This window comes from Vidua chalybeata, chromosome 3 (genome assembly GCF_026979565.1).
Source record: "Vidua chalybeata isolate OUT-0048 chromosome 3, bVidCha1 merged haplotype, whole genome shotgun sequence".
Taxonomy (NCBI): Eukaryota; Metazoa; Chordata; class Aves; order Passeriformes; family Viduidae; genus Vidua; species Vidua chalybeata.
In genome coordinates this window covers 21,669,771-21,683,885 of record NC_071532.1, presented here as the reverse complement: position 1 = coordinate 21,683,885, position 14,115 = coordinate 21,669,771, and the positions used below count along the sequence as shown (strand labels likewise).

The 14,115-nt window shown below is 40.1% G+C and overlaps 1 protein-coding gene across 3 annotated transcripts in view; it reads right to left on the bottom strand.

Moving 5' to 3' along the window:
- Positions 1 to 14,115, bottom strand: part of SUSD4 (sushi domain containing 4) — a 71,421-nt gene that overhangs the window by 15,003 nt on the left and 42,303 nt on the right. For all 3 annotated transcript variants that reach the window (XM_053938718.1, XM_053938717.1, XM_053938716.1), the window contains exons 4-5: positions 7,336 to 7,515; positions 3,767 to 3,955 (exon numbers count right to left, since the gene is read on the bottom strand). In XM_053938718.1, coding sequence (XP_053794693.1) covers positions 3,767 to 3,955; positions 7,336 to 7,515 — 369 coding nt within the window. The remainder of the gene's footprint in view (positions 1 to 3,766; positions 3,956 to 7,335; positions 7,516 to 14,115) is intronic.

Here is a 14,115-nt window from a genome sequence, read left to right as displayed (position 1 = left end):
TTGAATCAACCTGTTTTCCCTTTTACTCTTAAATACAAAGCCGGGAATTCCCAATGACACTATCCATACAACTGCTTTATTTTCTGGCACTATAATCAAATTCTCCCAGCCCTTCTTCTCTTTATCTGCTTCCCTTGCCACTCCCTACTCAGTTCTTTATAAGAACTATTCCTTACATCTCCTTGGAAGATTTCCAGAGGGCATAAAAAATTAAAATACAGACTCCAGATGGCAAGGAATGTAATCATATGCAGATCATGTTCCCAAAGTACTCATATCCAAGGGTTTTTTTTTCAGTTTGGTTAGGGGTTTCTTGGGTTCAGGGCTTTGAGGGGGTTTTGTTAGGTTTTTTTTGGTTGTGTTGTTTTTTTTTTTCCCCAAAATCTTGTGTAATATCTTAATTCACTTAAAGATACTATATCATAAACATTTCCTGGTTTTAAATGTTTCATTTCACAGAGTTCCATACAGGTATGTTTTCAAGTGTTTGTTCCCCTCTGATGTTTTTGGAAGCTGTTTGATTTATTTTACAATTAATATTTATACCCCATGTGGTATTCTTCACTCATTAATTCTGCACCCATACTTTGCATACCAGATTTTACAGAAGGCAATCGCTAACTTACATCAATTTCTACAGATGGATAATTAACCCCAAATTGGTAATTTCAAAATCATATTAAAAAACTCAAAGCCCATTTTCCTTCAGTTTTCTTGGAAGTGTCTATTGAGTTTCAGTACAGAAGAAGGTTTAAAAAGTTTCTGCATAATTGTGGAATTCCACTAGAAAAGAAGGAAATTAAGAAAGTTAAAGAATAAGAAAATTCAGTGTGAAGATGATTCATCTTATCCTCTAAATGACTGCAAAGTTTTCTAGAACTGGTAAAACAAAACCATTTCCTTTACTGTCCTTCTTTGATATCGCTCAACCATTTCAACTGAAGCCACCCAAATGATTCAGCTTGACAGTCAAAAGTCAATCCAAATGTTTTAAATCTGGCAAAGGTATAAGCATTTAAGAAGAGGATCTCATACCAGCAAAAACTTAGAAATCTGGGCTAGAGGCATCCTTTTTTTCCAGAGCCATAGCCACTGCCCTGGCCAGATGCAAACAGCTGTTTCTGAGCAGTGGCTGCTCAGCTCTGCACTGCTGGCTGCACTCCAGTGCCAGGTGACACAGTGTCTATCCTCCGCTCTGACTAAAGCAGCACTGATTTCACTTATCAGAAAAAAAGCTTCCTTCCCTAACAGGAAAAATTAGTCTCTCACCTGTGCTGGTAGAAGTGCCGTGCTCATCAATATTGAAGTTAAGGCTGGGAATCATTAGAAAGCCTGATGTGCAATAGGAGCTGTGTGGTCCCTGGTGTGATCTTCTATTTAAATAGACCTACAAACCCTTCTTTCAGAATTTATTTGCCCTAACAAAGAGGAAAAAATTCACCAGATTGATGTATAGTATTTTTGTGACTACACACAAATTTAGGAAATCCTTCTGTGGAGGCTTCAACAAGAACATACATCTAAATGAGGAAGCTGTAAGCAGCATTGTTTATAGGAGAATAAAAGCTCTCAAATGGTTTGCTATAGCTTCCTAGCAGTCATTTGCTTTTAATCATTACCATATTAAAATACTGAGCAGGAAATGTCATTACAATACATTTTTAATTGAACATGGAAAGAAATAAATGGAATTAATTTGTTATTTGCAAGGTTTCCTCTGTGAAAAATCCTGCTTGGCGAGATTACACTGCACACATAAAAGGAACACTGAAAAAATGAGCTTGACACTGGAATGCAAGGTGGAGAATTAAAAAATATGCAGGGAAGGAATTTTGTCCACTAATTAAGAGTAGTGGATTGTAACAAGACTCCTGGAGACCGGCACTCCTTGCATAAATCACTTGAACAAGCACTTTCAAACTTTACCCTATCTGGATTCATTTTGAAGACCACTGCACACCTGCTGAAGCAGGCTACAGCACAGTTCACAAGGGGAGCTGTCAGGAGTGACCTTTCAGTGATGCTGGAAGCTCTCTCTCCTCCCCCAAAGCTGAGCAGAACTGGCTCTTGCAAGCGTTGTGCTCCAGATTTGGTCTCCTGTGGTTCACTGAACGAATGCACTGATGGGATGCCCACGTGAAACCACCATGGGAAGTGCTGGCATTTAAAGAGAGCAGTAAGAAAGTGATTCAAAGGGAAGCTGAATCGAAATCAGAACTCAGGAGGCCTCTCTGATGGCCTTGGTCCACACACCATTCCCCTCATCACAGATTATCATAGTTGAGTGGGGATGATAATTTTTGATGAATAATTTAAAATGTAGATCTGTCAGGGCAGAAGTTCTTGCCTCATGTTTTAAATTGTCAAGAAAAAGAGCCTCTCTATGACTTCATAACAGAAGCAAGAAACAATGAGCACATGAGTTTTCTCAGGTATTTTGATAGCAACTGGGATGTGCACCTGTGTTAAGTGACAGTAAGACATAACTTTTCCTGCTTCACACGCTTGAGTTTCATGCTCTTATCTTCCTAACTGAAGAACTATCATTTTTCTCAAATCAGTTATATTGTTTGGATTAAGCCTAACAGGGTCCTTCTGATTTTTTAATGTGTTTTCCATGCTATAAACAACAACAAACAAGCCTTCCAAAAATGGCTTACATAGAGCTGATTGAGGATTAATCTTTCATGGTGAGCTAAATAAATTAAAAGAAAAATCATCTTGTTTTGTCATTCCAAAATTGCAAAGGCATTTTAGAATTTTGGAACTGGAATTCTCAGCTAAAAATAAGGATCATTTAATTATTTTTGTGCAGTTTGTCTCTTTGTTAATGCTTTTGGCAAATTTTTGTACTTCCAGAATGCTTAGCATTTAGTTCAGTGACATAAGCATCACATATGAATTCCTATAATTGCTTTTAGCTAATTTCTACATATAAAGAGCTTCCTTACAGGCCTGAAATAGAACAAAAATGTTGGTTTTTTAGGGGAATGAAATGCAGAGGATGTATTTGGACTCTCAAGACTCCCTAGGATGTTTCATTCAAGATGTGAAGATGGAGGAGGGTAGTTTATGCAGTTTTGGCAATGTATGGAGCAATCCATCCAGTATTGCTGTTTTAAATGTTTTAAATGCAAACATAAACGCACTACAACACCCTCCATCCCAGCTCTAGTCACAGATTATTCCTTTTGGCTCGGTAGGATCTACGTGTTTCATCCTGAATGGTTTTTATGTTCCTCATCAATAAGTTAGCTCAGTGTTTTTTTAGTTGTCAATCCTTCTTTAAGGTTAACTGCTACAGGAGACAGTGAATACTCGAGTGTGCAGCACTGTGTGGCGCTGAGTAATGACTGCAGCTGGCACAGCCCAAACCAAGAGTTGCTGTGGAGTATTTTTTAGCTGATCATGGAAATCTATCCATATGTGTAGGACCTCTGATCATCTGCACAGGAAGGTGAGTTATGTAACTTCCTCTGTGTTTTGATCAGAAAGGCAGCAGAGCGTTTGCATTTTAGAGGCAAAGCAATCATTAGGAGCTTTCCCTCTTGCACTGGGACACTGCGAGAGCAAACCCTGCTTTGGGAACACCATGAGCTGAGGGTGCAGCGAAGCACAGCAGGAACACAGCAGAACCCACACAGGCTCTGCACAGCCACTGGGAACATCACTGAGAATGGAACCGTGGCTACAGCCCTGAGTTAAAACCACAGACAGCATGCAGGTCTTACAAACCAGAAAGAGAAACAAACAGTAAGGCATTTACCTTCCACATCAAGGCACCTAGGTGGGCTATCTGACCAGATAAGGTTATACATGCACTCAAGGATCTCTGCCCCTTCTAGTTTATATCCAGGAAAGCACTGATAATACACCACTGTTCCTACGGGGAAGGAGGCCCCGAACTCAGATATGTTAATGTAACTATGAGGAAGAACCAATGGCCTCAGGCAACCTGCAAATTAAGAAGAGGGAGGTTTCTTTTATTATCAAGTGCTTATCTCAGTCATCTTCACACATCTCAGTTACAGTTTCTAAATTGAGGAGTGTGATATTTTTCATCCTCTCCACTATGAATGGCATGTCTGCATGATCTGCCTCAGACAGATCTGCCTCATTATCCCGTTTCAAACCCTTTTGTTGTTTAGCCCACACGCTTTGCTAGCGTGGGCTTCACTCCCAACAAATCCAGGAAAGGTTTTCTGAAACTGACACTATTTTGTTTAACAAACATTCACCGTTTCAGCAGATGGCAATCTCTTTTTGAGGTAGAATTTTTAATAAATAAAGATTGTCATTTATATAAATGGTGAGTTTTATTCCTCCTCCTAAAAAATGACAGTAATGTAAACCCTCTTAAATATTAAAACCGCTCCTGTGACAAAGTGCACGCAACTGTAAAAGATTTGCAGGCAGAATTAATGACTTTGAAATCCTAGACTGAGAAAGTCTAAAGGGACATGACTTCCTAGGAGCAGTCCCATGATAAATATTGAGTGAGGTCTCAGACTAAGTTATCAAAAAGTTAAGGTATATGTTATCATCAGAAATTTTAAATGTTGTCAAAATCAGAGACTGTGTTGCAGTTCTACTTCTGGGATTACTCCTGAGGGATTTGCATCATGGCTGGTACTGAGCAGTGACAGTTAAATGGTCACCAACCAAATTTGGGGCGACAAAGAGCAGTGAATTTAACAGATGGCATGTCTTTGTAACATGTCTTTCCTCATGGCCCTAGAAATGACCCTCTGGGTAATGCTTGATACTATTTAATTTTTTTAATTTGCAATAATGTGGGGAAAAGATGACTAGTAATCATGGAATGAAAAATAATATTTTAGAATTACGTGACTAATGGAAGCTGCATTATGGCAGTCCATAAATAGGTCTCTTGCCACTACTAGGAATTTGTGAAGGATGTTCATAGGACTCCCATAATTTTAAGCAAGGGAGGAAACAAAAATCAGCCTGAAAACTCCTTGTAAGGTACTGGCATTTAAAATAAAAAGCCTCAGCAGCATTTCAAACAGCTATTTCCTTGCAATGGTCTTTTGAGGGAGAGGAACAAACCCAAAAGAAAATAAAAGAAAAAGCTTGAAAGCTTTTTGCAGCATGCTATACCACCAGAGCAACAATTTCAATAGCTGTTGAAGCAGCTGGTTATGTCCCTGCTCAAATAAAGCTTCAAGCATCCTATCTGCTGGCTGCTGCTTCCACCCTGATCAAGAATGCTCCACACACAACACACTAATTCCTGCAAACTCAGCAGCCCATTGAGCAGGACAACATCGGCAGCTCCCAGTAGGACAGAAAGAGCACAGATTGCCCAAGCAAGACCAAGCTTACTCTTCTCTGAACTGTATCAGGGAAAATTTGGTCCCGCTGGCTCAGAATTTTAATGCTCATTATGTTCCTGCTCATACAGGACAGATATTTATTTGAATTTGTATGACAGCCAAGCATTTGTGAAAATTCCTAGGTCCCCAAACAAGTCAAGCTGCTTGAAAAACTTCATTTTGACTTTTTTTTTTTTGCTAAGCAAAGTCATTCCATACCAGTAATTAATATCATTATCTCATGACAAAAAATAGAGATTAGATTCTTATACACTCTACAATCCTTCCCCACTGCTCTGGCAGGAAAAAAAAGACATCTTAGTGTCATAAGACTCTCCTGCCTTTTATAATGAAAGGGCCATAGAAATGTAACTGACAGCCTACCTAGAGCAAGTAGACAAGTGGCTTTGATCTTACCAGTGCCTGACATGGCAAAAAGGAAAGTCTGGAATTCTGCAGTAACTCTATGGAATTTGGCAAAATATGGCTGGGTCTTGAATCTGAATTGCCTATTCTCTGCCTGCCTGGTAACCACAGCACGTGGGTCTTGTGCAATTGATTTCTTAACTTTTATTAGCACTGCTTTTATTTTGAAAAGCAGTTAATATTGACTATTGAGTAGGTTAATATTGACTTCTGAGTAGGAATAATTGATTGTTTTTCACAGTATAAACACAGCAACAGAAGTAACAAGCCAAGGGGTATTTAGGGTACTTCTGCTTACTCAGTAAATATTGCCTGTCAAAAAGTTTGCCCCTGGATCTTTGGTAAATACAGCATCTCCAAATCAATCTTTTAAACATTCATGTCCCCCTACTGCAAAAGTTTTAATCTACCTAAATTAGATGTGAGGTGCACCCCCACAGAAAGGGGTTGTACATTTCATACTGCCTTATGTGATGCCATTGCTGATAAGATACCCCAAAACTGGCGCTTGCTTTGCTACAGTTTCACAAAACCTTCCCTTTGCTGGTAGGCCTGTTCAGATACAATGTGTGCATCTAAAATGCTGAGCTAGCCTGGTAATATGTCTAAGTTTCTGCCATAGTCCAAGGCAAGATCCTGGGGGACAGTCTGATGTGCTACTGCTCCTGAGAAGTGTCCCAGCTTCCCTGCCTGCCCTGACTCTGCAAATTGGTGTGACAGTGTAATTAAGTGCCTACAGAGAAGGGTTAGCTCTACAAGGGGACAGATGGCTTTGAGGAAAGTTGGGACTAACCCAGTCTGCTCTTCAGTTAAAATCTCTTGCTGCTGTTCAGTGGGCCAAGCTTGTTACCAAGACGTGACTTGGTTAAAACAGAATCAGTGGTACTCAGACATGCTTATTAGAAATGTGAAGAGAAAAGGAGCCCAAGATTATTGAATTTCCATTCACTTAAGCTGGCTTACCCCCAGCCATTTCTCACAGTCTAAGCTGAGCTGGGATCCCATGCTGTTGATATTTCTAGTTCTACAGCTAATGGCCTTTCTGGCCAAAATCATCCCTGTGAACACCCTGAATTTTTAGTCAATATATAAAGGTTTAATGGACTGTGAATCTAATCAACAGCTCTGCTGTTGAAGAACAGGTTCCAGTTTCTCCCCTCTACCCTTGCCTTCTGCACAAAGTAGAGGAAAATAAAGTGCAGTTAGAAGCTTAAATTTTTCCACAAGTTAATTGGTGAAAAAATGAAAGATGCCCAGCAGAAGTTCTGACTGATTATCTTGGTTGTTTTTTACTTTTTGATGCAGTGTATCTGTGTCAGATTTGAACTTTGCAAACCAAAAAAAAGCAGTATTTAAAGTAGTATTGTAAGCATGGGAATGTTCAGGAAGCAACATCTTTCCTGCAGTGAGCAAAGGGGAAGAGATATCAAAAAAATCTTAGCAGCAACGCTACTCAAACACTGAACTGTGGAGCTTATCAGATCACTGACATTCTTACAACTGCAGGAAAAAATATTGACAAACTATCACAAGATGCATGAGCTATAAACCAGGATGTGCTGGAGTACTAAACCTTGACATATGGGTAGATTATCCCATGTTCCATCGTCTTGGCATATGGAAACCATGTTGTCTAAGTCAGGGTAACGGATCTGGAATCCTTCATGACAGCTGATTATTAACTTATCGCCAGTCCTGTATGTCTTGTTATGAACCTCTGCATCTTCAACATGTGGAACAAGGCAATCTGTGACTTCACAAGAAAAAGAAATAGTAACTTAATTAAAAAAACATGGCTAGCTGTTCAGTAATCAAGCTCTTAAACAAAAGTTAGCATTCAATATAAGTGCTCTGCTTAAACTGTTGGGAAAATGCATTCATTTCAGTAAAAGTGCCCTTTCCCTAGTACACCACCATTTTACCAAGTCTATAGCATGGTAGGAGAAGCTGAGGTGCTACAATCATGGATCATTCCTGCAGCCTTTTTAAAACCAACAAAATTAGGAGCCTTTAAGAAGACTGTGGTTAATTTTGGCCCTCCATTCATCGTATGTGCAATTATACCCCAAAGTCTGACTATCCCAAGGTTCCATGTGAAGGCAGACTTTGACAGCACTAAGGACAGGACGAAAGAAAAGATAAAATACAGATATGGCACGAGGAACACAGAAAAGCTGCAGTTTTAGCAGAGAGACAGATGAAAATCAGGTACATTTACAACGGTTTATCAAGCTCCATTCCACAGAGTTCATTATGAGAATGCCTTCACTTTAATTTCCTTGATTATGTTTTAAACCAGATATTTTTGTGTGCCTGCATTCATATGCCTTTAGAGGACATGATTTTTAGGGTCCTGAGCAGCATCTTGAGTGCTTGTAGAAGATTCTCAAGAAAGGACTGCAAACCTGAAGTGATATACAGGGATGGGCTCCAGCGCCTGTCTGTGACACATGCATCAGACAGTCACAGATCTCACTCTAGGTACCAGTGCCAGACACCAAAATACAAAATGAAACTCAGAACACTGAAAGATGTACAAAGTGGAAAGGGGAAGCAGGGGAAAAATCCCCTAGTAATTCAGAATAATTGAGAAACAAGCCAAGAGGGTATGAGGGAATTGTCTGGGTAACTCAAAGCTCATTCTCATCACAAAGGCAAAGTGAGATGAAACTGAAGACATGGAAAGATTAAATATTGTGAGAAAAATTTTGTTTGTCTGCCAGTAGTCAATCCATGACAGAGATTGTAATAAAAGTTTCCAGGCATCAAAACCCAAGAAATATTTCAAACACAAGAAAGACAGGAAAAATATAAGCCTGTGTTATGCTGTTTTATTCCCCTAACACCTCTACCATGAGAGACAATTATATTCATTTAGGAATACTGGATATAGTAAGGGGACAAAAAAAACAAAAAAACAAAAAAAACCCAACCAGAAATCCCTTGACACTTGCATAGAAGAGAAAGTTTCTGCCATTTTCACGAGTAATTCTTGCTATAGAGGAAGAGGCAAAGCTAAATTTGTATTTAGCAATTAATTGTTAGTATGCACTAAGCAAAGTGATGGTGACAGCTTGTTTGTTTCGAAGCATAAGTTGAAGGAAGAGAAACTGCCATTTAGCACAGCACTCACAAACTACTAAGAGCCAATGTATTTCATAATGTTCTTATTTAGTTAGGCAAACTGAGACTCTGTCACTAAATTTTACTAACCTGAAGTGGGACAGTGTTCCTCCCCCAGTTAAAACATACTTTGTATCTTCCCATCACAGGGATGTTTCTAAAATACATTGTACTTAGCTAACTTTTTGGTATGGGACCTGAGCACATTATTAGTCAAAATTTCTTCCATTTCTCTTGTTACTTTTTAGCTTCTTGGCAGCTGCTGCAGGTGCCTCCTGCTGCTGGTAGCAGGAAAGGCTGGCAGCCTGCCAGGCAGGCTGAGAAACTGCAGCAAGAAGTTTACTTGGAATTTATTCATTTATAAATGCACAAGTCTGGGAGGATCCGTGCCCTAACTGGAGGTTGTAAAATACACTGGCAAGGGTGCAGACATTACTTTCAAAGATGGAACAGTTTTCTCTCTCTCTGTAAAGTTAATCAGCAGAGAAGACAGCAGAGGATGCCCCAGAAGAAATGCTTTACACTAAGCCATAAATGCTGTCATGAAGAGGCTGTCCTGGGCACCCCACGAGGATGGGATGAGATAGATGGAGAACCTGCCTGGCAGCCACGCAGCAGGAGACTGGAGATAGATGCCAGAAGATAACGTCAGTGAACAGCTCCCTCTCTTGCTACAACGTCTTTCTGTTGCTATACAAATAAACGAGGTGTGTGTACACACAGCACAGTAAAACATGAGATTTCCCTTTCAAAGTGGAGCAAATTGATTCTGTAACAATGATCTATCACAGCGACTCCATCCATATTATTCCAAGGAACAGCTGTAGATGGGATCATTTTAATCGGGTAGATGTTGGCAGAGAACAGCGATAAGTTGCTCACTGCACCGTCCTCCGCCTGCCACATCCTGGCTGACTTTGATAACAGGCTTATTACAAGCCCCAGCTAAACACCAGACCAATGGACCACAATATTACAGCTCTTTTTCCTGATGCCTTGCAAACAAAAACTTGCTTTCCCACTGGCTGAATTCATATTGTTTAGCACTTAGGCATAAACTGCAGTAGCCACCTCTCCACAAAAAACTGGATTAGCTGGCACCAATTCTGCTTGGAAAAGTGACTGAATTTTAAAATGTCCTGTCCTATAAAATAAACTACTTTATTCTAAGTCCTTCTCAGCAAATCTGTGGAAGCTGCTAAACCATTTAAGGGAATATACAGTCTTTAACCAGCATCGAACAGCAAAGGCTATGACTTACACTCCTTTCTGGCAGTTTTACATGATCTGCTTATGTCTACTGAGTGAGTATTAAAATGGGCCAGCCAAAAGTACACATTTCTTATCTTGCAGGGGCAGAAAGAGGTGGGGCAGAGCCAGCAGGCTCAACAGCCTGACAGGCACAAGGGCTCACCTTGCCCTTACTTTCATGAAGATTTGTACATTAGGAACTCTTGGCTTTAGCAAACCAAGTGCATTCCTCATCACAGAAGATTGGTCTGAAGAATAAAATTTGTTAAACATTAGAGTGTTTTGCTCAGGTGCAAACAATGCAGAACCTCTCAGAACTGTTCCTTCCACCTCATGGGGAAGGAAGATCACCCTACCTCCTCCCAAGAGCACTTGGACCACAACAGCAACTCAGAAGGAAGGCATGACGTAGACACCATGGAGATAGCCACATCATCCATGGGTACCAGCTGGCCTGGGATGGCTTGTATCTATTGCAGGTGAGCCATTATCATCCAAAACTTATCCCCGGTCCATGCTAATCCAAGGAGGTGCTTGTAGGATTTACTTGGGAGTACTGCCAGATGTTGGCCAAAACCATGTCAAGGACCTTTCCAACACTGTAAGAGTGCGTACAATCGAAGAACTGTGTCCCAGTCCCTGCTCTGGCACTGTTTTGTTTGCTATCTGTATGTAAATTCAAATGCAGAGGTCTGGTGCTCCTGTGTATCTCACTGTAGACAAGTCTCTGAATTAGCCTTGACTACATCGAGTCACACCACTGGCAAGCTGGAACAGAGAGAAACAGGGAGGAAGGATGAAAGGAATATCATGAAGAATTGGTTTGATGCAAGGACAGCTCATCTTCACTCTGCTCTCTTAAAAGTAAGCATTAAGGAGTAATATTGTCCCTTGGTTTTTTTTACTAGTGTTTAATCTGCAGTACTGTGTTATTAGGATTGTTCTGTGGATGGCAAACACAGTATTTTAGTGCATATTAAATAACCATTTCTTTTTATTGTCTTTGTTTGTATTGCAACAGTGCAGAGAGATTTCACCTAAGATCTGTAGCCATTGAGCTGTGGCCTGGTTACAAATATCACAGAGTGCTCGTAACCAGACTTAAGAATCAGCAAACACTGGGCAAGACAGATAAGAGATGGAAAAATAAAAATACTTCAGTCATCTCACAGATTCAGGGACAAAGGCAAAGCAAATGGAGGGCTAAATGTCCTGCAGGACAGCTGTAGCCAAATCATGTACTAGTCCAATACTTTCACTGCAGGTTTATCATGCCTCGGAGAATGAGGCACTGAGAACATCTCCAAGGTGTCTGCCTGCAGAAGCACAGGGAGACGAGGGCACAGCTCTTCGCTTCGTTGCCATCTCCATGCAGACTGTAAATTTAGATTCAATCTCATAGGAAAGACCTAGCATTTGTTCCAAGTAGGGCAACAGCCTCAGCAGCCACATTATCACAGTGGGAGAAGATTAGATTAAAGTGTGAACAACATGACATACTGCTCTTAAACAGTAAATACAAAATTCCTACCTCAGAGGTTTGGTATTTATGTGCATAACTGTATTAGAGCTGATGATAGGTACAGTCACAATATGCTGTAGATCAATATAAGAACATAACTCTAAGCATACAGATTTTTGACAGGGCATTTCTTGGGCACCAAGTCATGCAACTTCATTCTCATCCTGACACTTAAAATCTCCTGCCTCTTAACAAGAAATGACAGACCTATAAAATCAAATAGATTGGGTGAAGAGCTCCAGGCAAACGTATTAGATCTAAAATCAATTACATTCTGAAACAGGTTGCTTTGCTTCCTTTGGTAAATAGCATCCATTTGTGATTAAGAGATTGTGCTAGTAAACACATAATGACAATTAAATGTACATAACATACAGAAATAAAATTATCCTTCTCTGAATCCAAACTCCTGAGAATAAATGAACTCCAAAGTACAGAGTGTTTTTACTGTTCAAGCTCAGCTGGCATTGCCTGACATTTAAATATGCTGGGATGAGAGGCGTGTACAGCATACCATAGCCCATGGAGCAGCCAGCCCCTGCCGTAAACGGTAAATGCAGCATAGAGTTTATTTCACCTTGTGATAGGTAATGATGAATGGGAAAACATTAACTTCTCCCTTCTCCAGCAGTTGCTAGAAATTTCAAATTTCTTTCTATATATCATTACAGAATTTCTGCAATGAAGACTTTTATGTGTGCCATTAGACAGCTGAGAATCACAAACCCTGTTGTAATTCTCTCTTAACTCATCTCCAGATGTGCCACGTTCCTACACTGTCTACCTCCCTACCATGGCCCTCTCTCAATATTCTGCTCCCAGCGTGCAAAAGGATCTGTCTAAAAATCACTTAAGCTAATGCTTAGGCCTCATGGACTGCCACTGAGCCTTTGCTTAGTATTTCTTCTGAATCCGTGGTACTATTGTGCATTGGAAAGAAGAATTAATGTTGTAATCTAATACCTGAGGCATTATTATAATGTTAATCAGGGAAGTACTTAAGCACTTGCTTTACTAAATCCTAAATCAGGGTCCTACTCTTTGGTCCAAGTAATAAGAAGCATTTTTGCATCTGCCTAATTTTGAGCACAGATCTTTAACAAGACTAATCACATAATTACAGTTATGCTCCAGCTTAAGTGCTTTGCTTGATCAGAGCATTGGCTAGCAATCCTTTTTAAGCGTTCTGTGCTGGAAAGTAATTATTATCTCTAAAGCAACTGTTGTCACATCATCCATCACATTCTCATCTTCCAATTTCTTTCTTTTTTGAAAACACCTGGCTCGAGTGTTGATCACACTGACATTAGTGGCAGTTTTGTTGCTGATGGCACTGTGATCAGAAACTTCCTCCACAGATTTCCACTGGGCTGGAGTGCCTGGGAAGAGGTTTGAATATTTAATAAAACACATTAATGCTTATTTTAACAACTGCAGTGGATGATACCGGCAACATTTCAAAGATGCACATCAACATTCCCAGCTCCCTTCTGTGCTTAAGAAAACAGAATTTCCAAGCATTAAAGATTTTTCTTTATAGTTTCTTCTAAAATAGCCAGTTTAGACACAGGCTGTTGTCACTCTAGATGTATTTTTTTCTTAAATAACCATGAGATGAGAGACAAGGTCATTTATGAAAAGTGGCTGTCACAGAAGAGGGCACAATTTTCATACATAGTTATTTTTAAAGGCATCAGGTTATTTCTTTGAAGCTGACCCATGTGGCCATATGATGAGGTGCTGTTGGCACCCCTTTGCCTTTATTTCTAGACATCAGCTGTCACCTCATGGGACACCTCACAACTGTGCCCCTCATGGCTCTGTAGCCCATGGCCTCACACTTGTCCAGAAGAACATATTTTACCAAAACTTCTCCTGCCAACAGGCCAGCTACCTGAAGGCCCATGTACTCTTTACCATCTGCATCTGGCTGCTCTCTCCAATATCTCATGCACCACTTTCACACTGGCCACTGTTTAGGGTTGCTCCCTTCACATGCACTTCCTGAGTGTGGTCTGCCCAGGCCCTGCCTGTCCCTCTCATGGCACATCCCTGTCCTGGCACAGGATTCTCATACCCATCCCCCCAGGATCACAAACAAGTACCTGCAGTTTTTATAAAGGCAAAGTGATGAATGAACCTATGCAGTAAGTGTGCTTGTGAGCCACATAAGTCTTTAACTACCTCTGACTAAAGTCCATGTATTTATTTGACTTTAAATGGTGAAAGGTTACCTGAAGTAGAATTTATCTTGCTCCACCATGAAGACAATGAGGCAATGGCTAATGTCTTCAGTGGAGAAGTCACAACACTAAAATGTAAACACTTTATTTAACCAACACTTTTCATGTTGGTTGACTTTAATAGCTCTGTTGACCAAAAATAAATCAACAACAAGGACAGGTTATATCTTTAATATACTTGGAGAAATAAATATTTGTGCTGCTTGGATGTACT